Source organism: Oryzias latipes, chromosome 11, assembly GCF_053564925.1.
Source record: "Oryzias latipes strain Hd-rR chromosome 11, Olatipes_Hd-rR_3.1".
Taxonomy (NCBI): Eukaryota; Metazoa; Chordata; class Actinopteri; order Beloniformes; family Adrianichthyidae; genus Oryzias; species Oryzias latipes.
This window is the reverse complement of record NC_136247.1, coordinates 27,791,728-27,815,131: the sequence shown is the minus strand read 5'-3', so window position 1 is coordinate 27,815,131 and position 23,404 is coordinate 27,791,728. Positions and strand designations below refer to the sequence as shown.

At 39.1% G+C, this 23,404-nt stretch overlaps 2 protein-coding genes across 6 annotated transcripts in view; both read left to right on the top strand.

Annotated features, from left to right (window-relative positions):
• Positions 1-1,399: 1,399 nt before the first annotated feature.
• Positions 1,400-4,617, top strand: LOC101164572 (DEP domain-containing mTOR-interacting protein). Its single transcript, XM_004073726.4, has 5 exons — positions 1,400-1,573; positions 2,528-2,683; positions 2,975-3,045; positions 3,187-3,291; positions 3,386-4,617. The coding sequence occupies exons 1-5, from the start codon at positions 1,555-1,557 to the stop codon at positions 3,512-3,514; spliced, it is 480 nt and encodes a 159-aa protein (XP_004073774.1). The 5' UTR covers positions 1,400-1,554; the 3' UTR covers positions 3,515-4,617.
• A 7,348-nt stretch (positions 4,618-11,965) lies between these two features.
• The window catches only part of col14a1b (collagen, type XIV, alpha 1b), a 114,649-nt gene continuing 103,210 nt past the window's right edge, over positions 11,966-23,404 (top strand). For 3 of the 5 annotated variants that reach the window (XM_011480659.4, XM_011480658.4, XM_020706881.3), the window contains exons 1-3: positions 11,966-12,100; positions 13,392-13,506; positions 21,253-21,369. In XM_011480659.4, the coding sequence (XP_011478961.1) occupies positions 13,425-13,506; positions 21,253-21,369 (199 nt within the window). In that variant the 5' untranslated portion in view covers positions 11,966-12,100; positions 13,392-13,424. The remainder of the gene's footprint in view (positions 12,101-13,391; positions 13,507-21,252; positions 21,370-23,404) is intronic. The other 2 variants (XM_078955123.1, XM_011480660.4) reach the window with 1 other exon arrangement.

Here is a 23,404-nt window from a genome sequence, read left to right as displayed (position 1 = left end):
TGTCATGGTAGGGAGAACACTTCAATGGAAAGGGGGGGTCATCTAAGATAGCACAAGGGTTAAGAATGAGGGTTTCAATTTTCTTTAAAAAATGTCAACAAATTCCATGAAATCAGCTGAACCATCAACACGGATCCATAGTTGTATGATGTCGTGTGATGGCGTACGCCAGCCTCCCAATGATTAGGTCAGAACTGTTTGTCCATGCATCTGGGGGCCCTTATCTTCCCTTTGAGAAGTCTTTGACTGGGATCTGTTCCTGAGAGGAATGTTCCCACAGCAGACAGGCTGGAATGCCGATCAATGGGAGCCATGTTTACTCTGTCTGCAACTCGTGTTGCTGCTGTTGTTGTTGTTGTCGTCTGGTGTGGACAACACATCGCTTTCATTCCCCGCCACGTTGTCCAGATGACTCAGCGGCCGGCTCTTTTCTGAACCCATGTCACCAGCCCCCCCCCCCCCCCCCCCCCCCCCCCCCCCCCCCCCCCCTTCTTCTACATATTCACTTCAATAACAAAGAACATTAATTACTCAACTTAAATGCTTTATTTAGGAATTATTTGAGAAATAAATAGGAACATTTAAAAAAAATTGTTTTTATTTTAATAGAAATTTACATTTCTTATAAATTAATATTTAATTAATTAATTAATTAATTAATTAATTAACTAATTAATTATTTCAATTGGTGAAGGAAATGCGTTCTTCTTCTTTTTAACAACAAAATAGATTCCTCAGTGTGTTTTATTGTCAAATAAAAAATCCATGCTTTGTGTAAATCTGAACTTGATAAGAACATTTAATAATACTTTCTTCTTTTTTAAAGTGTCAAATTTTAATCTAAATAGAAATTTACATTCCTTGTAAATATTTCAAGTGGTGACTGAGAAGCACTCTTGTTCCTGCAGACCAACTGCATAAGATGGACAGAAATCTCCACACCTTTTTTTCTTGTGTTCCCATTCCCCCCTCAGCCATGAGAGCAGATTTCTTTTCCCTCCTCCAATCGGCATAGCAACCAGGCTGAAGCTCCAGTTCACGTCCAGAAAGCGATTCTCCTGCAGCCTTCAGACATTCTTGCTGCTTCAATCCTGGTTTTTCACTTTTCTCCAACGTAATTCGCCTTTTTTTTCTCAACCCATCCATGTCCATCCTCTGAACAGTAAAAACATAAAGTGGCTTGAGTTCAAACTAGATCATATGAATCATAATTTACATTCTAAGCTTATTATTTCCACTGTGAGCTGTTTAAAAATGGATTTTCCATCAGAAGGAAAGCCACTTCTGTGACTGTGTCACAGTGAAAATCTACATCCCAGGTAACTCCCCCCTCCTTTTGGCTGAAGGTGGGTTTGTTTGTCCAGGGGTTTAATATTTAGCCACAAGTATTTGGTTTTACAACCAGTCAGCCGGCATCTCTTTCAGATGTGTAAACACGTAGGGCTTTAACTGGACCTGCTCAGGGGAACTCGCCGCTCACTCCATCAGTGATTTGCAAATGTGAGCTAAAGGTTTTCCAACAACGGAGTAAAAAAATAAAAAAAATAAAAAAATATGGGACCTTGTACAGCAGGTGAGAAACTTTTGCTACTAGAATTCAAATGTGCACGTTTATTTTTAGAAGAATTCTTGAGATAAGAGTCACTTATGTTTACTTTGATTCATCTGATATTAATTTTATTCAAGCTTCTATGCTTTTCAAACAAGACTATATTATTTTAATACATTTTAAAACATCAACGTGATTCTTTTAACATCCCTGCTCAATATTTTTATAGACTTAAAAAAAAGAAAGTTAACTCATCCTATTTTTATGGGATTTAAAGGTTTAATCCCACCCTTCTCTGGATTCTTTTTCTTCTTTGCTGCTAAAAAAATGTGAAACAAAATTTTATTTTTGCTTTGCAAAAGGATGAAGATATTTGGATTAACCTTTCATTTCTACTGAATGTAGGAAAAAGAAACTACCGGTAGGTAGCAGGGAAAGCAATGCTTCAGTCAAGGCAGTAAAAACAAAAGACTAACAAAGTGTTTACCTCCAAAGAGGAAAATGTTTGGTCAATGATTAAACGGGATGTTATTAGCAAATGAGGTTTTTAATAAAAAGGCAAACGTAACGTTTTGTTTCACCATACGTGCATGTTTGGTCGGGTTCCTGTTCTGTGAGCTTCTTTGAATAAAACAAGAACATTCTGCATATTGAACATTTAAAGGATGATCATCATGTTGAGATTTTTTTGAAGTTTCTATTGCTTCAGTTTTTTATTCACCTTGTGTCAAGTATTTCTTTTTCATCATTTGTGATGAAAAAATCTGCACATTTTGGGAAAAAAACAAACAAAAGAAAGATTCATTTAAAAAAAGAGCATAACTGAAGAGCTATGAACAAATTTAATGATTTTGCAACCTTTATAGGCATTACTTGTACCAAAACATTCAGGCCGTTCTTATTTATTTTCTTATACAAAACTAAAAATCCAGGCCTTCTTCCTTCGCAGAATGACATTCATGTCTTTTCTTCCTTCAGCGGTCAACGGCTCGAAGGACAAGAAAGCCCCAGAGAGCTGTGGGGGCCCAGCCAGACCTCGGCTGAGAAGCAGCAGCGATGGAAGCATCTGGACCAGGAGACCCGTTGGTGCACACGGCTGCTCCTCCTGCTTGGTGCTGTCCAACCCCAAATCAGGTGAGCAGGGGGGAAGGCAGGAGCCCAGTTTAAAGCCATGTTTTCACAGGTTATTGTGCTAAAAATACAACATAGCTGTGTTTGGGAAAAGATTTACAAAATGCAAAAAAATACATTTTTTTATGTAAAAGTATTAAAAACTGGTATCTTCCTGTTTAACTTTAGTTCAGATAAGAAAAATCTATGAAACAAAAACTATTTTATTTCTATTATTATTTGTATGGTTGACTCAATTTATTGAGTTAAAAGATGATTAATCATTTAAAACCAAATTTTGATTTTTCTGTTCAGTTCTGAAAAGACCAGTGAGCACGGAGGAGCTGCAGACACCAGGAGGCCCCTACATGAAGAAAACCTTCACAGTACGTCAGAAAGGACGACATTTCACACAAATCATGGAAAAATAGTCCACTGTGTGTGACGCTTTCAGGGTCTCTTTCCGTAAATATGTTCCTATTAAAAGTGCTTCACATGACGTCTGACCAGCTGCCGTGTGCCTGCAGATTGTAGGGGATGCAGTGGGTTGGGGGTTTGTGGTCCGAGGAGCCCGGCCGTGTTACGTCCAGGCCGTGGAGCCCTGTGGCCCTGCGGCTGCTGCAGGAATGAAGGTAGGGATTTGTTTTTTTATTTTTTTTATCCCCCTCTGACTTCCATACGTCTGGGGTGTCACCTTTGGCACCTGCGTGTGCTCCTGAACTGCAGGTTCGCCAGTTTGTGGTGTCAGTTAACGGCCTGAACGTTCTAGACATGGATTACCGCACCGTCAGCCACCTGATCCTGACAGGGCCCAGGACGGTGGTGATGGAGGTGATGGAGGAGACGGACAACTGAGGAAGGGATGCAGACGGCAGCAGAGTCAAATCTGTGACTGACGCACTGGAGGTGATGCCAAAAGTCCACCTTTTTTTTTTAAATCCCCCCCTTTTCCCTTCATTTGCAGGGTCAAGGAGACCTGACTCACCTGAGAGTCTGTTCATTCTTTTTTTTTTTTTTTCTGAATCTGGACTCAGTAACTCCATTCAGAGGCAGACCTCAACTTTGCTAACATTTCGTTATTTCGCTGATGTCATCCAGTGACATCAGAGAGCCTTCCGCTCTCAGCTGCACAAACACAACCATTACCTGAGAATTCACACACGGCCGCACACGCGTCCAAAAGCACACATCCTTCTAGCTCCACCTCCTTTTCTTGCGTTTACCTTTCCATCCACTCCTGCCTTGTTCCTGGAAAAGACGTGCGGCGGTGGGGAAAGAGCATTATTTATGTAAGCAGGGTTTTATTTTAAAACTGGGCTTTTTTTTGTACATTTTGTTTGTTTTAAGATGTAGCTTTCTTTTTTTTCTGTAAAATATGCATCCTTTGTGGTCAGTAATGTTTTTACTCTTCTGTTTGGGTAAAAATATACATTTAAATGCTCATTTTTCATTAAAAAGCAGATCATTACTCACATTTTAAGGGGACTCTTGGTGTGAAGCATCATCCAGATGCTTTGCATTTGTTGCATTTGTACCAGTGACACTTTTTTTCTGATGCAGAAAGGTTACATAAGGTCTGTAGTGAGCAATTGTGCACATTGTTTTATGCAGACAGGTCCTAAAATTATTTGCACTTCTTCTCTGCGAAAATTTTAAGACACTTGCAAAAATACTTTAAATTCAACAAACTATAAAACAACTAAAGATAACTAAATTAAAAAATGTGAAATTAAATAGGAGAATCAAAGCAAATTTTATTGAATTTAATGTTTAATGTATGTTTTATTTCCCGTCCTGAAATTTTTCATTTTGTATGAGTTCTCCTTTTGTAAAGTCATTTTTCAAAGCTAACTTTAAATTATACATCTTTAAAACTGTTTACTTGAAAAGTTTGTCCATTTGTCAGACTAAACTTTCATTAATTGTGTAAAAAAAATAAATAAATGACTCCTCGATTATCTCCTCGGTCATCTTCTTTTTTTTTTTTTTAAAGACACTGACAGATGTTCACGAGTTTCTGGAAAAGCGGTTAAAGTTCAGAGTCAGTTAAAGTGTAAAATAACTCAAGCCTGCAGTTCCATGACATAACCTGACCCAGGTCTGACATGATCTGCCAGAGAGGCTAAACGCAGGTGAGGGTTAATACTGCAGGCGACAGAACCACTTAACATTCAGGAGGGGGGGTGGGGGTGATGACAAAACAGCCCAGTTCTGTTCAGTTCTCCCACAGAAGCTGCTGTTCTTCCATTTGACCAGGTGGGGGCAGCACCTGTGCAGAATGAGAAGCTGCGGCTGCTGCAGGCTGTTCACCACATGTCTGTCAGAGTTCAGACACAGAAGTGAAACCATGAAAGACTGAAAAGACAAAAGGTAGATCGGAAAGCTGGTTGGTTATCTCGGACATGGATGCAAACCTCTCATCTGAGTGACTGCTGCTGTAACTCAGACTTATTAGATGACTGACAGAATTCAGTTGACATTTTTTTTTTGGATGTTTGACTGCTAAAATCTGAATTATTACACACTGTAAACACATTTTGTTATTAGCAAAACACGTGTAAAAGACTCGTCTTTCTTCGGTAACTTGTAAAGAATGAGTCATTATTGGGATTCCCGTCTGTCAGTGGAGAATCCCCCACGGTGGTTGATGGTTGTTAGGCAGCTAATGCAAAAGGGTCAAAGGGTTCACGAGTATTAAACCTCTGCAGGAGGAAATGAGGAGAAATCAGAAGAGCAGATGGATAAGCTGTAGAAACTCAGTGTTGTCACACAGAAAGGATAAATGTTTGCAGCTTTTTTGTTCTGTTGATCCACTCCACGGATGGATGTGAAGTGTTCTTTCACACGCTGTGGTTGCTGGGGCTCCAGTGTCTTAATCACCATCAATCTTTTGGAAAAAGTGAAAAAGTAGGACAGCAGAGCTTCATACATGAGGTTTTTTTTCTCCCCTCCCCAGAATTTTCCAGGTGACTGGCTTCATCTCTGAACCTGTGGAGTCACAGTCAGCTCAGGCTCAGAATAGTGGAAATTAGGGTGAGATTTGTCTACCAGGTTGCACGACTTCACACTTTTTTATAAACTAAAATGCAAATCTCAAGGGGTTGCTGGATGTCCATTGAGCAATTTCAGACTGCTGCTGCAGCAAAAGACGTGAGAAAGCATTGCAAAGGGGTGAAAGGCACACATAGTCTGTCTCTGCAGATAGATTTTTTAGGTTTATTCTCAGCTCCACGTATTATCCCTTTTTTTTTTTACTGTGCATTTGTTTTTCTCTTTGCCTGAATGCACCTTCATTGTTTTCCAAAAAAAGAAATGTGTTGTTTTTCTTCTAAAAACATGTTTTAGACAAACCTGTCCTGATTTTTCTGGTAAAAATTACAATAGAAAATTGTGAGGATAATAATTCCTGATGCCTTCAATCTGATGGAAATTATCTGGGTTCTCCATGGGTTGTCCTAAAAAGAAAAAAAAAAGCATTGGCTTTGATGTATTATTGATTTGGTTTAATAAATTCAGTGTTGTAATGAAGAGGAAATGCAAATGGAAGGGCAGGCGAAGGTCAACGGCGAACTTTTAAGCCTTGACACAGCTGAGACATCAACATGCAAATGAGCCATGGAGGCTTCTTCATTCTTTTTTTCTCCCCCTTTCATGTAATTTGGGAAGGGATTTTATTTTGTAGTAACACGCCATACCGTATGTGTTTGATTTGTTGAGGATTCCTAAAAAAATACGCAGAAATACTGACATGAGAAGGATTTGGAAATGGATAAACTATAGAAATTGACATTTTGGCTCAAACAGCTAGAATTCATAAGAAAGAATCAATCTTTCATAAAAAGTACATTTGCTTTATGTCCGCTTCAGTGCCAGTTAGCAATATTATGGAGCAGAGTTGGAATGGAATACAAACCAGTGAATACTGTGTGGTATCTTCTCACGCTTCACACGGTTCTCACGCTGCTCCCACTTCATGGAACAGACTGCAGAAAACCTCCCTGAACTTATCTCTGTAAATGATTTTAAAGCCAGACTGAGAGCACTTGAGGTCAACTCCTTTAAATGTAACTGTTTTTATAATTGAAATTGTAATTTTATTTGTTGTCTGTGTTTGTAACTTTTTGCTGCCTCTTGGCCAGGACTCCCTTGTAAAAGAGGTTTTTAATCTCAATGGGACTTTTCTGGTTAAATAAAGGTTAAATAAAAAAAATAAAATAAAAAATCTAGTAAATCATAACTACCTGTTGCATGAAATGACAGTGATGTCACAGGCTCTCTGACCCAATAGGAAGTTAAGAATGGTTAAAGAGAACACTTTGTTTATGTTGCATGGCTGTTAAAGTACCAGTCCAATCATCTTTTTTTATCTATTTTAAAATGATTCCCAGTGTCTTTTAATAATTATAATAACAATAGCTTGTGGGCTTCCCAGCACATTTTCTGTCCCATCACCGTATATTTCTGTCTGCTACTGATTCACAATGATTTGATAAAAGAAATACTCCGAAATGTACTTTGAAGGTTTATTTTCTTGATGCATGTCCTCCGTCATCAGAGGAATGCCACGAGAGAACGTGTTAAAAACACCATTTCCATCAGAGTGGGTCTTGCAGATCACATGCTATCTACACGGAATGGATTGCATGAAAAGTAGAACTGCCAAGGCTCATTCAGAGAAAGACGGTAATTCTGTGTGTAGCATGAGGAGAACTCAAGCAGGAAACTACACAAACTCACTGTAGACATTTCATACTCATTAAAAATGCAAACAGAGAAATACTCGACTGTTTCAAACAAAATAAAATATGTTTAATAAATGATATATCTTGCGCACACAACATGTTTCTAAACTGTGCCGGAAACTCATGACTTCTCTGCTGCCTCTAAATGGTAGAAATGACTGATAAAACTGGATCTGCATACTACTCAGAAGTTAAGAAAGACATTAAAACTGTGATATTAAACAAAAGTCAATTCATACCTGGTTCAATTTATTTGGTGTAGCCAATAGTCTAAATGTCATGTTTTGTTTACAGGCTTACAGGAAATGAAACGGTTAACTTCATGCTTTGATTGACTGAAGAATGTAACTTTGTGAAATTATATTTTACATTTTACTAGTAACAGAAGCCTGACAATGAAATAGTTCCACAAACAATAAAACTATAATGCTTAAGCAATATAAGAGAGGACAATCAGCAGAAAGATTCAACAACACGAAGAAATTCACAATTTTTCTGAGATTTGTTTTTTGTGCTGCTTTCACCAAACTTGGATTTTAAAATACTTGAGTGGAATTTTACATTTTTTATCTCACTAAAGCATTTCAGTGGCAGCACCGGGAAATGTACACTTTTGGGAGCATTGGAGGTGAAGTTACTATTTTTCTGAGATACATGGACGAACAGTTGGTTATTTATCCGTCTATTTTGTATTTCCAGATTGTTCTGATTAAGGTTAGAGGGGCTGCTGGAGTCTACCTGAGTTCAGGTGATGGTGGGACGCACCCTGAACAGGTCTCCATACTGTTGCAGGGTTTTGCACACAGACAAACATTCCCACTCATCCACGTGAGAGAAGGAGAATCTCCAATTAAATGCATTGAACATGTTTCTGGGACGCGTGAGGAAGCCAAAACCCTCGGAGAAAAAGCACACGGAGAACATGCAAACTCTACATGGAAAGGACCATCTGGCAGGAATCATTTATTCCAATTTTTGATTATTTCATAACATGGATGCAAGGAAACCGAAACTGCACGTTCTGTGACTCTTTCTAGATTTAAGTTCAGTCATTTTAAACTTTTAAAATGTAGTTCAGCTGCCAAATTTCTAATCTATAAATATATAAATGAAGCCTAAGCTTACTTCACAAGCGAAAAAGTCTGATTAAAAATCGGATTAAAGCATCTATATACCCGGCCCTGCACCAGCTGCTTCATGCCCCTCACTCTACCCCTCTGCCCCCTGCCACCCCTAAAAGTCTTCCTGTTAGTTGTATCTCCATAGCAACCGTTGTGTTTTTGGGTCACTTGGTGATGACGTACAGGTTTATATCATTTTCAGAGGAATCAGCTAAAAAAATGTGGCGGAGAAAATAAAATTAGCTAAAGTACATTTTTGGATTTCCTCGGCAACTGATATTTTCATATTGTATGACATATCGTTTGTTTCAGCTCAAACCAACAACTAATGTCTCAAATTTTAACAATATTCTGGTAAGAAAATATGCCAGCAATAGTCAAAGTCGCCACGTAAACGCCGTACAACATCTACAACTTGTGATTTCAGGATTCGGTTCTCAGTAGCTTCCTCAGGATGCTCGAGGAGTTTGAAGGCGATTGATCAAAAACTCTGGGAGGACTTTAAATTTAAAGTGGAAAGGTGATTATAATTTTGGTGGTGGGGGGGTTAAGATTGGTGGTCAAAGGTCAATGAGACTTGGTTGTGGTTGTTGACTTAATCTCGGGGTGTGTGTGTTGGATTTCATGAAGAATGCTTAAATAAAAATGTTCTTTCCGCTATCGAGTTTAAATGTGAAAACCACCTAATCAGCCAGAGAGGTCCTGAAGCCATCCCATAATAATTTCACAACTTCCTGTGGGTATCTCAGATGTGTGTGTTTTAGGTTCGTTACTTGATTTAGCTATTTTTGTCTGGTTTTGCGTATGCGGCAGAGGTGACATTTTTGCACAAAAGGCGCAGTAAAAAAAAGAAGGATTGCAAACCGAATCTTGTCCCTGCAGTCCTGTTATTTAAAAAAACAAGCTGTCATTCTTGTTTTATATGCCTTTAAAACACTATCTAGCTTAAAAACACATCAATATTTGCAGTTCAGTTTCTGTGTGTGTGTTTTAGACTGAAACAGAGTAAAGTTTCAAACTTCTTCTGGTCTGATCCCAGAACCCAATCAGCCAATGAGCTGCACGCATTCAGTCACATGGTTGGGAGACAGAAAAGAAGAAAACTTTTAAAATGGAACTGTAAAACAGACGTACATTACTGTCATCTCTTTTTTTCTGACGAGGTTTTCTCCCTTCACCTCATGGAAGCGTCTCCTCCATTCAATGGGCCACAGGCTGTAATTATCTCCCATTCACTTACAATCAAGGCTTGATGTGGGGCTGCATCTCAGCAGGTGCAAAAGCGCATTTTTTTTTAAATCCTGCAAAAATAAATATCCTTTAATCGGGTTCCCTGGTTTAGCATCCGTGAATTCATATCACAAACCACCGCTTTGGCTCTGTTGGTGCTCAGGCCTCAGCTTGCTTAACATCAGTCTGCCATTAGGCGGAGATGCTGGCACGATAAAGTAATCAATAATTCCCAAAGCAGCAAACAACAAACATGTTTTGCAGAGAGTGAATTCAGATGAGGTCTGGTAATTAGCTAGTTTTTTGTAAATGCTGGTTAATTAGTTTGAATTTAAATCTCTTCTGTGACTTAATCAAGTCTAGTTTTTTCATCATTTTACATTTCACTTCACAAAGGTTCTGCAAAGTTAAGATTTGTAGACTTTTACTCATAAATTTTCAGTTATTGGTTTCAGCATCAGGTTTTGAAGCCTGTCTTGACCTCGGCTGACCCCCCCGGGAGGCTGTAAATCCACACAGTTTGGACACGACCTCCCGTAAGAAAAAGTTGCAAAAGAATTTTGGCTCATTCACGACTACAGTTTGGGAGCTGCAAAACGCACCATCTAAAGGGAGCATCCGCGGTTTTCCTGTTAAATATTTATGCCTATGATAATGCAGGAGGCTTCAGAGACCTCGATTTCGCCTGTTAAAGGCTACACGCTCGGCAAACAAACCCGTAACAACTGAGGCACGGGGAGACTTAACCCTCACCCTTTGCAGACACACAGGACCAATTATTCATTCAAGGCATGACGCCATCCTGAAGATAAAGACACTTGCACGTCCGGAGCTGCAGCTCTCTGACTGCCATTTTGCTTTAGGAAAATATCAGAAAGAATTCAAGCCCTGTAATGATGAATGGCACCGGATGAAGAGCTGAAAATCGGTTCTATCCAGCTTAGAAGATGCAAAAGTGGCTTGCAAATACAGAAAACAAGGGGAAATCATTGCTAAGCCACTTTGAACAACTGTTTGTTTACCTTTTTTAACACTTTTTTTTATAATACTCACAATTTGGGCTCTGCCCACCAGCTCAGAGCTAAAAGGGCCACGTTTTTAAGGGCCTCTGGTGGCTCTCAGAGCAAATATGGCCAGGGGTCACCGAAATCCACACAAAGCCCCTGCAGCCGCTCAAAGCCGCCCGCCGTTCCAACGCATTTTTCTGCTGCCTCGCCTTGCATGAAGCAGGTAAAAAGGAATGAATAGCTGCAGGGCTGGACAGTGAATGAAGCAGGAAACACCCATCGGACCCACTGCAAGTCTAAACTCAGAAACACAGCGGAGCACTAAGCTGACTGAGGAGAGAACAGCTTCTGAGGAAGCAACGCCAGTCTGGCTTCAGAGTAAGACAAGAGTGGAGCTCACTTTCTGACTGTAAAGGTTCACTTTAGTAAATCTGTGCAGGAATGAGTAACTGAAAACCAGTGGCCCTTCCATTCATAGCCAAGAGCTGATTTTATTCACAACTAAACAATAAAAAAAACATTATTTTTTTAACAATATTGTTTTTAGCATTTTGTCTTTTACTGTTTAAAAGGCAAACGTCCCACAACTTTTATACATTTTAGGGCTTACTGCATAACTTCACAACTTCTGATTTCCCATGGAAATTAATACAGATGTGTTCAACATAACAAAAAGTTAATTTAGCTAAATTCAAATAATTAACTTTTAATTACTGAAACCAACATCGATTGGATAAGACAAAAAATGTGGCAGAAAAAACAAACAAATGTTTCTTTTACTACAAGTGAATTATGGGTATTTTTCATTGCATTTTTATAGTAAACCAATACAATTCAGTGACTTACTTCAGCTGCAGGGATTTCCTAAAAATGTGATTTAAATGAAGACTGCAGTTGTATTGTTGGTTTAGAATCATCACAAAACAGTTAATCAAATCAAATCAAACATTATTTGCATGAAGATTGCTTTTATAATTCTTTTCAAGCATTTCAAAGTACTGTACAATTCAAAACAATCAGACAAACACACTAAAAAGAAAGTAGCACCAAAATGTACATTAAAACCAACAAACTTTTTATTTTTTATTAATACAGCCTAAAACAGGTCGGAAGCCCGTGCCACTCTTTTATTGATCCTCAAGAGGATCAATACTTCAAAGGACTCTGGCACCTTATTTTGAAATGTTTCCTCTCTACTTCCTCTTCTCATTCTGTCGAACTTGGCTCCATCTGGCCAGCAGAGAGAGTAGTTCAGGAGAGAGTCGCTGTAGGAGCCACACATCCTGTGACAGAGCCGTCCTGAGGAGATCTGCAGAACCTGCAAACATATGATCTGAGAAGGTAAGGACCCCGCGTTTCATCCGCGCGCGCGCCACAAAGCCGTTTGCGCCGTAAAGGTGTCCTCTCCGCGCCGCGCCGCGCGCGTAACGCCGCCGCCGCTGGCGCAGCGTGCAGATCTCACCTGAGCTAATTGCAATTGCAGAAAGCTTCCGTGCCTTTGTTTTAGTGAAAGCAGCAGTTTGACGGGCATTTCTCTGTCTTTGCTGTGATACTTCTCCGCCGCGCTGCTGGATTTAGATGCGTAAAAACCACAGATGCACCTGAGAGCGACGGATGCGGAAAACCACGCAGGGACCCAAAAGATTATTTACAAAAATGTACTCGGGCTCAAAAAGTTGTTGATCATTTGAAAGTCTTTAAATTTAAGTCTTTAAATTTGATTTTGAGAAAAATAAAATCGAACTGCTTTGATCTCACCAAGAACGGTTTCCCTCAAAGCTGTGATGGTGAAAAAACACATTTTAAACATCTTTTAGAGTCAAAATATCAAATCATTCTAATGTTTGGCTGCAGGACACGTTTGTGAAGCCGGCGCACATCCAGGTGACAGCTGCGTTCGCTGCTGCACCTCCAGCTCTCTGAAGTGATGCATGAGGGGGGCACATTCCGCACTTCTCCTCCAACCTTTACAATACATTTCAATAAGCCCCCCCACCCCCCCCCACCCCCCACCCCCGTAAAAAGCTGAAATCTGAAGTTCAAAGCAAACTGGAAGTGATTCTGCCTTCATAGGGACACTGGACCTCACGTTTGATCGTCAGACGTTTGAATCCTCAGTCGCCAACATTTTACTGATTGAGCTAAAATGTTCACTGAATGCAACCAAATGTTGTTGAATTTCCTGATCTTTTGAATAAGTTCCCTCCTTTCATTGAAGATGTTTGCATTTCTGTGTTCTGCCGCAAATATTTAACAACAAGAAGTTATTTTAATGAGAAAAGAGAAGAATCTACAAATAAAGTTTTCTGGTTTTCTGAGACAATAAATATTCACAGTAATGGTTGAATAAGGGATATTGTTGTTCTGACTTATAATGTTTGGCTGTGCATGCTTTCATAAATCACTTTAGGGACCTGAAGCCTTTAAAATGATGAATAGATTCCCGAAATGAGACAATTCCAGTCTGCAGCTTCTCTGCGGTCATAGGAGTTTCTAACATTCATGGCTCTCCACCTCAAAATGAAGCATATTTGTGTTTTAGCAGTGATGCATCTGGAGATTTGAACTCCTCTGTCTTTTGCCCTTCCTCCTTGTTCTCTCTGGTCTTGTCTTTTGACGCGCTTCCCTGCAGGTCTGCTGTGTTCTGCTGTCTGCTGGCGTCGGGATGCAGTCCTCAGTCACACCGAGCCTCTGCTTGCTGGGCTGTATTCTCATCGCTCTGCTCCCCAACTCGGCACAAGGTCAAGGTACGTACCTGAGCTCGGCTGCTGGCGTTCCAGGGCCAGCAGGGTCTGCAAGGCTGACAGGGGTTTCACCTCAAAAGACTTAATGAGGTTTCCAGACCACAAAGCAGAGACCTCAGACTGTTTTATGGAAATCTTTGTACCTTTCAAAAATGATCAAGGTGTTTATTAGGTGTATATTATTGGGCTTTCCATTCTTGGAAGCATTTTTCACTCAGAGGTCGCGTTTAAGTGGTCAATTTTATCCATTCAAAGGCCTCATCATGAAGGCCTGCTGTCCTGCTGCAAAGGCACAGTGAATTGGTTCTTTAAATAACCTTTTCTATGGTCTTTGTTTTTTATGCATTTCAAATAATGACAAGTTACCAAAGTAATTTTTGAAAAAAAAAAAAAAATTAGGTTTTCAGTTTGCAGTGGTGTTTTCATTGCCTTCCCTGTAATTATTCTTTATTCATTTGAAACCTGCTAATTTTCTTCAAGCCTGTGTAAAGTGTATTTGTGTGTGCGTGTGTGTGTGTGTGTGGGGGGGGGGGGGGGTACCTGAGACTCCAAATGGGTCTTTGACAGGTCACAAATGATCTCTTTGTCTGAATTAAATCCCCACTGGAACATTCTTGCTCTTATCGGTACATTTTCTGTATTTCTTTAGAGGCAGTTATGCATCATTTTACTCATTCATGGCCTAAAATAATAAACAAAAGCTCTGTGTAGCACTAATATGGATATGATCTTTGTAATTGTCACCATTATTCTGTCCTACAATACAAATAAAGAGTCAATATTTTAGACAGCTTTTATTTTTGTCTTGAGTCTTTACACTGAACCACCCCTCAGAAAATACATTTTTGAAATCAAGCATCACAGTTATTATATCTATTTTAGTAAATTAACAGCTTTAATCTCAGCAGACAAACAAAAGATGGGCCAAAAACATAATATATGGGACATAAAAGACAGATTTTACCATCTACGGATCATTTCTGACATCACTTATTGGATTCTGAACTGCAAAAAGGAAGCCTGAAGTGGGTCGGAACCTTGAAATGGACTCATCTGATGAAGCTCTTCCTCCTTATTTCTGCAAATCGTTTGTTGAAGTCGATTGTTGGCAATGAACTTTTCAGTCTATATTTGCCAATCATAAAGTCTGTTGCCATTTAAAATGCTTTACATCGTACAACTGACGTCCTTTCTTTTTTTTACACACACTTGAGAACCCGGTCCCTGTTTACTCTGACTACACGCTGCCTTTAATAATGTTTCAGACTCGATAACACCGAGTTTCTCAGTGTTCTCCCATTTGATTATTTTTAAATACTTTTGCTTTCTCAGCCATTTTTTTCACCCGTTCCAACTATTTTGAGACTCATAGCAAGCATCAATTAGGAAATGAGCTAATTTGCCTCAACTTTATTCAATTGAGTTTATTTCTAAGCAACACATTGCTGCCTGAAGGCCCTAAGCGCTATGAGGACTTAGATACGAGACTCGAGTCACAGGCAGGGTCTGGAGACTTGACTCCAGACTTGACCTTAATGCTACGTTCAGGGCAGGCATGTGCGACTCTGAATGTGGGTTCTGGAATTTTAGCATATGGTGTTCACACTGGACCGCCGCTACCTGATACAGTTGGAAGAGGCTTGGTGATCAACGTTGAAACAGTCTTCCTCCAGGCTTTTTCTTTCCCAGCTCGATTCCGATATATGAAAGACTTGGTATCATATAATTCCGGCCGCGCACAAACCGCAGTTATTCATTTCTCCTTCATGATCACCTTTCAAACCTTTGACACTTGCGTGAATTGGAAAGGACGATGCCCATGAATCACTAGTCTCTGACTTTCAACGCACGTTCAATGCGTGCACATTTTGTAAGTAGAGCCTGAAAACGCACTCAGAAACTTATCGAGGCGAAAACTTTGAACGCAGAAGCCCGAAACGCGCATTTATGTGGGTTTACATAGTGGTTGCTTGGATGGAAGTGGTTGCTTTAACCTGCGTTGCCAAGGCCCGTGTGAACATAACATACGGGTTTCTGACATGATTGGTAAAAAAAGTTGATGTTTTTAATGATTTTTTTTTAGTGCAGAAGCACTAACTGCCTCATAAATGCCCCACTAGTGTTTTACAATACTATAATGACAATTAGTGATAATAAAACGTCAATTTGGCAATTATTTGGAAGATTTTAGCCTGATTTGCCCTTACTAAAGAGACTTGTTGGCATCTCATGGATAAAACTTCCCTTTTCTTAATTGTTGCGGATTAGATATCGGTTAGTTTGAAAGTATTTCCGTTTTTTTTCCTTTGTAAATCTACAAAAATAATGTCCAACTTTATTTGAAAGTGGTCTCACTCAGGGATTTCAGCTCTGACAACAAGCTTACTTCTGAGTTATGTTCTCCACTCAGCCAGCACATAATTAGCTAGGTAAACTTGTGCAACACAACTCTGGCACTACAAAGACAGTTGCTAGGTTTTGGGCGGAATTCATGAAACCCTTAAGAAGGGCCGCAGCATTCCTGAGTCAAACCCACGGTGTGTTAGCCCGCGCTTCGGTGGTGACCCAAAAGGAGCAGGAAACTTATGGGAGGCTTGGACGGCTTCCATCTAGACACTTGTTTGCCTCTATGGTTTTAGAGGAGTCATATGAGAAACTCTCAGCAAGACGAGGCTGAAAATAGAACGTTAGTTATAAGTTAGAACTTTTAGTTTTTTTGTTTAATTTAACCAAATGAAACAGGACTCTACTTTACTGAAGGGCGGTGAAAGCTGTTTCTGAAATCCTGTTCCAAAAGGAAAGTGACCCCCAGAAGCCTAGTGAAGGTTTACTCAGGCTTCTCATGTTTATAGACAGAAACCTTGAGAAATCTGGGAACCTGGTTAAATGTCACCTCTGATCCACGCTGTTTTCCTTTGGTTGGCTAAATCTAAAGATGCTGACCACTTATGTGATGCATACTTGGACTTTAGTAACCTTATTCAGTTTTGCAATGATTTATTTTTGCTCAACCAATCTTCAAACCACATTTCTGATTTATCTTCACCTAAAGCGGCATAAAAAACTCATGACTATGATAAAAAAAAAAACAAATAAATACATAAACCAAAACGAAACCACATTTTAAAACCAAACAGGGAGACACTCTTTTCATCCTCACCCCCCCCCATAAAAAGTTGACTATAGACTATGGTATGGTAAAAGTGATTTCTCCAGCAGTTTGTTGGTGAACCTGTCAAAGAGATATACCATCTGACCCCATGATGATGGGGGGGGGTAAAGTAAATACATACTGTTCAGCGTGCTGATTATACTGCTATACCAAAATGATGTGCTTACGTTCATTTGATCACCTTCAAGAGGCTGATCTCGGCTGCAGCAGGAATTTTTATAGCAGTCAAGTGAAACATTTGCTTTCAGCTGACTTCTGTTTTCTCAAGGCCTTCATTTTTGTTGCTGTCCCCTCCTTTATGCTGACTTCCACCTGCATCTGACATTTGTTTTCAAGGTGTTATATACCATGGTGTGTCCAAAACTGCCACTGGGTGCTCTTGGTTTAGAATTTGTGACATTTTTCTAAGTGGTCAATTTACGGGTTTCAAGGCTAAATCTGTTTGATGACCAAGATTTTGGAATCGAGTTCTAGATTCTTTTAGATGGAAAAAGACACGGGAGTACATTATTACTAGGATTACAGCCCATTGGTGCTAATCTTTTAGTCATTAATGATGCAATTCTCTGCCAGTGTGTAAGCATTTGAATCGTCTGTTTTGCACATTTGTAAGAAGGGTTTGCTCTTGCAGTTTGGTTCTTTAAAATGTAGAAAAGTTCCAAACCTTGAAAGTTGGTGTTAGTCAAACAAAGTTGGTTGTCCCATTTATTTTGAATTTTAGAGCCAGACTACAAAGCAAATGATAAAAAGAAAACCTAAAAGCCCACATACAAGAGGGAGTTTATACAAATATACTCCTCGTGTGTTTCAAGCTACTCGGCCCCCTACTGTAACAGAAAACTCTGTCCTACACAAAGGGACGTCTGCTGCTATTAGGGATGTCAATCCTCAGTTCAATGCCAAACTGTATGTTAAACCATTGAACAGAATCCCAGGGAACATGTATGGATGCATCCCTACTGCATACCATTGGGTTTACATTTAAAATGTCCAACATCTATAGTGCTGAATTTAAGAAAGATTTCTTATTGATTGATTTTTTTTAACCTTTTCCTAGGTTCATAGGCCAACCGAAAAGTTATTCTTCATCGTTATTTTATTAACAACAATTCTCATTTTTTTGTTGTTGTTTGCTGTGTTTTACACAAATCACAATTTGAACTAAAACAAAACTGGGACCCAAAAATCGAGGTTTGAACACATTCTAGAAGAAAGTATATTGTTCATCCCTAGCTCTTATCTGTTTGTTTATCTGCTTTAAGAAACAAACAAACAAACAAAAAGCACATCTTATTTATCTAGTTTAACTTCTAAATGCTCAACATATCTTTAGAAAAAGGGAAGGAAAGAAAGGGTTTGTCAGATCGTCTATGTCTTGTGTTGGTGTTGGTAGGTCAAGTTTGATTTTAAGGCACAAAAACATCCAAAGAAGGCACTTTGTATCCACAGATAGTTAAAATAATTGCTTTATTTATACATACTGCTGCTCTTTGAAGGAAAATGACTAATTTTCCAATACAATTAGGTAAAAACGTACCAAACATAATGTTAGAAATTCATGGTTTTGTAGTTGGAGGTAAAACTACTGACTAGAAATAATTTTTTAATGATTTTGTTGGGGAATAAAAATCAATAATTTGGTGCAATGATAGATTGATCCGATGTCTCCTAAACTTTTCTAAGAATGAATTGTTGAAGTTGTAATCTCCTGACATTGGGAGTTAACTTTTTTCCCTTTATTTTTCACCTTGACTACAAATGAAGAGGTACTCAAAAAGTGTGAGCTCCTGTTTGCAGCAAAGCTGGTGTTGGCTTTGACTGACACACAGTCCTGCTGTTTACACAACACCCTCAATGAAAAAAAGATGAGGATTAAGTCTCCATCTCTGTTGGAAAGGCCGTTTTTGTCTTCAGCTGGCTATTTGCACACCGCTCTTTGCTTGTCCCACTGTTCCAATGCAATCTCAGAGAGGAAACCCAAGGATTTCTCTGCATGTGTTTGTGTGTGAGTGTGCGCCTGACGCTGCAAAGGAACCGATAGTTGTTTTTTTTATGGGGGGGGGGGCACCAAACCTTGAGTTTTCTTTTTGTTTTTCATATTTGTGTGTGAACCTCTGCATACATTTGCCTCCAGCTGTGGACAAATATCCATAATTCATGTACACACGGGCAAATAGGATGACACTCGTTCACTGCGAACTGAGAGGTGCGAAACCAGCTTCTCAAATCATTCGGGATTTGAGCTTTTCTCTTCAGACAAGAGAGGGTCCTTTATTTCCACGAAAGAGCGCTAAACCCTGCAGTCCTCATTGTCATCCCCAGGTTGGTGAGATCCTTGGTACCTTATTTCTAATGTGTTTTGGTAGAAACTGGGGCTTCACATCTTCTCTAGTGGAATCGGGATGGTCCTAAACTCATTTCCTTTGCAAACCCGTGCGAGTGCTTTTGTGTTGTTATTTACTTAGTTAACCCTTGTGCTATCATAGGCACTTTACCATTGGGAGTTGGGTCATCTAGACCCACTAGACAGTGCTCTGAACCTTTTTTCTTCAATGATTTGTGATCTTCACTGGTGTCCATGGATTACATGAAATCTTTCCACCTTTTTCCACCTTTGTCATGGTGGGGGGGACACGTCAATGCAAGGGTGGGGTCATCTAAGATAGCACAAGGGTTAAAACAGAGTTCCTCACCCAGAAAACTGGAAGGGTTTTCATTTCATCTCAACCCAACATGTTTCTTTAAAAAAGGCATAGTGGAAAGGGTTAAAAGGAAAGACATTTCCTTAAATAATGCTATCTTCCACAATGTGAAGAACTTTCTCCTCCAGGCTTCTGCAATTATTTCCTTCAAACTATAGATTAGTAACAGAATGTTAATGACAAATTAAGAGGATTCCTATATTTTTGTAATTTTTTAGCTAAAACATCCTCACACTGCAAAAAGAGGTTGCCTAAAGATAGGAATTATTGTCACGATTATGAAACTAAATGGTTTTGACTCATTTTAATAATCATTTTCTTATAGCTCTTAGTGAGACAAACAAAAATTTATTCAGCTGTTGATTTTGAGAAAAGTTTGGAAAGGAGTCGAGCAAAGAGAAGTTTAAAACAACTGAAATCCTGTTCAAATATTTAGAATGTCTAAAAAGAAGATTTAAAATCTTTTTAAGGATCAAATAGTTTGCTGTGTAGAAATTGGATTTTCTTTAAATAATCCAAAAATCTTCCATTGAGGTTAGAAAAAGTGGTCATACCAAACATTATATTCTAGTCACTAAGACATTTTCTCAAACTAAGATTATTTTGGTGTTGAAAAACCTTTTTGAAAAATAATTTTTTTCTTGCATTACAGAAAGTATGACCTCTTTTTTTTTTTTTTACTTTCGTAATATTCAGATTTTGGAGTGCAGTCTGGAAAAAGGCTTCTTCCCCTTCCCCCTTTTCTTATTATTTTGGGTGAAGCACTCTTACAAATCTTGTGCGCTTTGCTCCAGAGCATCAGAGCAACACACAGCATCAAACCGTGTGTAGGTATTTAAAGAAATTGGCATCAGCGCACTGTTTACCTCAGAACAAAGACGCAAACACAAGCACGTTTGTGGGTTTCATATCTTTGTCTTCTTCCTCTGGCTTTTTTTCCCCTTGGTTAATTAAAGTAAACTGAGAAATGTGTTGCATCCAGATACATATTTAAAGTGTGGTGTCTGGTTCGGCTGGTGTTGGAATGATGGGGTGCTTGTTGACCTTGGAAACGGAGTTCTTTCTAATGTGCTTTACAACATCCTTGGATGAAAGCTCAACAACACTGTGTGGAATCTGGGAAACGTTCTTCTCTAAGAACCAGACAGTGTTGCTGAATTTTCTCCACAGGTGGAGGGGATTGTAAAAGGTCTTGAATTTTTGTGGAGCCATATATATCGGTCGATTAGCACAGGTGTGCTATTCCAGGGCCTTTCCATTTGGTTCTTTTTGCTCTTCTTTCTTCCTAAATTTAAAGGAAAGTCCCATTCACTCCTTTTCATTGTCCTCCTCATACCTGTTAGGAATGTTGGTGCACCAAAGCAAAGCAAAAAATAAATAAAGTAGGGGTTAGTACAGCTACCCCAGGGAGTATTAGTCATTCATAGAAACAGACGGCGGAATCAAAAATGCCAAAACGGACTAAAAGGAGAGAGAAGAAAGAAGGAGCAGACCTACAGGCAGTTCAGCAAATAATGAGGACGATAAACAGGGAGGGTTGCTTTGATGCAGACAGCTAGACCTGTCATACCCCCACCTTAAGAGTCAATGTGGTGCACCCTCCATCGAGGAAGACGAAGAAAAGGGTGGAGGATGGGACATATGGGCTTTAAAGGGGAGTTTTTGTGTATCCTCCATTGGATGAGATACAATCTTTTGCACTCTTTTAACCTAAAAATCTAATCTCCATGAGATTAATCCACTTAAATCTCTTCTATAGCAGATGTAGGTGTTGGAATATTAACTCAAAGTCTTGCAAATAAGCGTTATGCATTTACTCAGCATTTCAAAATAAAGGAAAGAAAATCTCCTCATACGCACCTCTTTTCTGTCTAGTTTCATCACCAAGAAGATTTCGAGCGAGAATCTTGAGTCCTACCAAGCTGGATGTGGCCTGGAAGGAACCGAAAGGAGAATTTGAAGGCTTCAAGGTCAGCTACATCATGAACCCAGGTGAGATCCATTGCCTGCTTTTGTTTTGAAACTCTGCTCTCTCATCTTTGGATACCTGACATTTATCTGAAAGAGGGAGTCTCATTCTTTATAACAGACTTTGAGCAAAGGAAACGGGTGAAAGGCGCCACATTTTTGCTCCATTTGAAATAAACCCGGCCTGTTTTTTTTGGAGCGGGGTTTTCTCTGCAGAAACCCGATTAGTTCAGGGACATTTGATGAGGAATTCGGTCTCGTCCTGTACGGTCCTGCCTGCTGTTCATTCACACCCAAGAGCAAAGCTCTGAATTTTCTGTGACAAGTTTGTTATCTAAGCCCTTGCTCAAGGGCTCTTCAGTAATAATTGCTGCTGAATAATCTCCTTTTTCTGGTGGAGAAAAAAAAAAAAAGCAGCAACACATGGAGGAGCCTAAGTGTTTAACTTCTTCTTTCCCCAAGGGTGAACAAATCAACTTTTTTTATGTGGCTCAGACTTGTATGCTGGTTCATAATTCACTGTGCAGCAAAAGAGACAAGTAACCATTTTCAAGATCTGATAGAAGGGGTACGAGGTTTGTTCCTGCCCCCACGGGGCAAACATGTGGTTTACTGCAGCATGAACTTGCCACTTGAGGTTTCACTCGGGTTATGTTCCTCCAATTTAGAAATACCTAATGAATTACAGCCCAGGAGACGTGGATTTCCAGTCAAGACGGACGGGATTTTGTTCCTCAGCCTTACTGCTTTGGGTTTGGTTGGGAATGTATGAGTCATGCGTGGATCCTTTTGACCTCCACGTCCTTTAAAATTCACCGTTTATTGATTGATTGCTTTAAATCTGCACACAATTAGAAACACATTATTTAAACATGATTTATTGAACACTAAAGGAAAATAACAGAACACATTTTCTTAAAATTGAGTCATTTTACACGGCAAATTAACATTTTGACATGAATTTCTATTTAAAGTAAAGCTCATCATTAATTTTACAACAGATTTGGAATCAGAAGGAATAGAAAAAAAACTTAAAAGTAATGCTGGACTCATGTAATAGATTACATTTTTAAGAATATTATTGTAAGGAAAGGGGTTACTCTTACTCCACATTAAGTAATCATGAAGTTTTTAGTGTTTGGAAGTAACGTGCACAGTTCTGTTCGCTAATGATTGATCCATTTTCTCAAAACCACCCGGGTCGCATTTTTCAATATATTTGCACTCCTTCAATAATTTCTCAGACCTGAAACCAAAAATACCAGAAAATATAAAAACCCAGCTTGTAGATTCCTAACCCAGAGCTAAAATAATGAGTTGGACTCTTCAGTGGGAAACCATTCCAAGCGTCGGCGTTCTGAGTGAGATGTTTGGCTCCTTCACTGGTTCGGTTTACGCTGGTTTACTCACTGTGGACAACCGATCAATAAAAGACTGCGTCTGTGGGCTTTTGAGTCAGGGAAGCTCATCGTGAGAAACAATTGAACTGTCAGCACAAGTTACAAGTCATTCTCTTCGATGAGGGAGCTTTCAAATTAAGGACCAAGTCATGGTTGACTGCGTGTAATTGCTGAAATGCTCAGAATGGAGGCGGTTCCTCGCCAAAAGTCTTCAAGTAATTTTGATGACCTCTAAATTAAAATTCTCCTAAAGAAAGGATCTATATTGTTCTCTTAAAAGAGAGGAAGATTTGGGTCATTCTAAGCACCTTTATAAAAAAGAAATTGCTTCCTATGATATAGCAACATATTAACAATTTACAGAAAAATAAATCCTATCAATGGAAACATATTTTTTTTAGTTGTTAAATTCATTTTTGATTTTTCACGGACAACTGACATAAAAAGAGTGTTCTTTTTGTGTCCAGCATTTTATCATTCATCATGTGTATACTAATCTATGTTGTTTTGTGTATTTTTTGAAACTTATGTTCCATAAAGGATTCAGATGTTTATTATATGAGGCAAAGATACAGAGAAACAAAAATAATAATAAAATAAACCAAAAAAGTTTTGATTTTTATTGACAGGGAACATTGATTTAAAATTCCAATTATGGA

Bases quoted from the DNA above. Each gene is read 5' to 3' on its own strand.
- LOC101164572 (XM_004073726.4), top strand. The intron at 3,046-3,186 runs GTACGTCAGAAA...GTGTGCCTGCAG, and splicing joins ACATGAAGAAAACCTTCACA to ATTGTAGGGGATGCAGTGGG. The intron at 3,292-3,385 runs GTAGGGATTTGT...CCTGAACTGCAG, and splicing joins CGGCTGCTGCAGGAATGAAG to GTTCGCCAGTTTGTGGTGTC.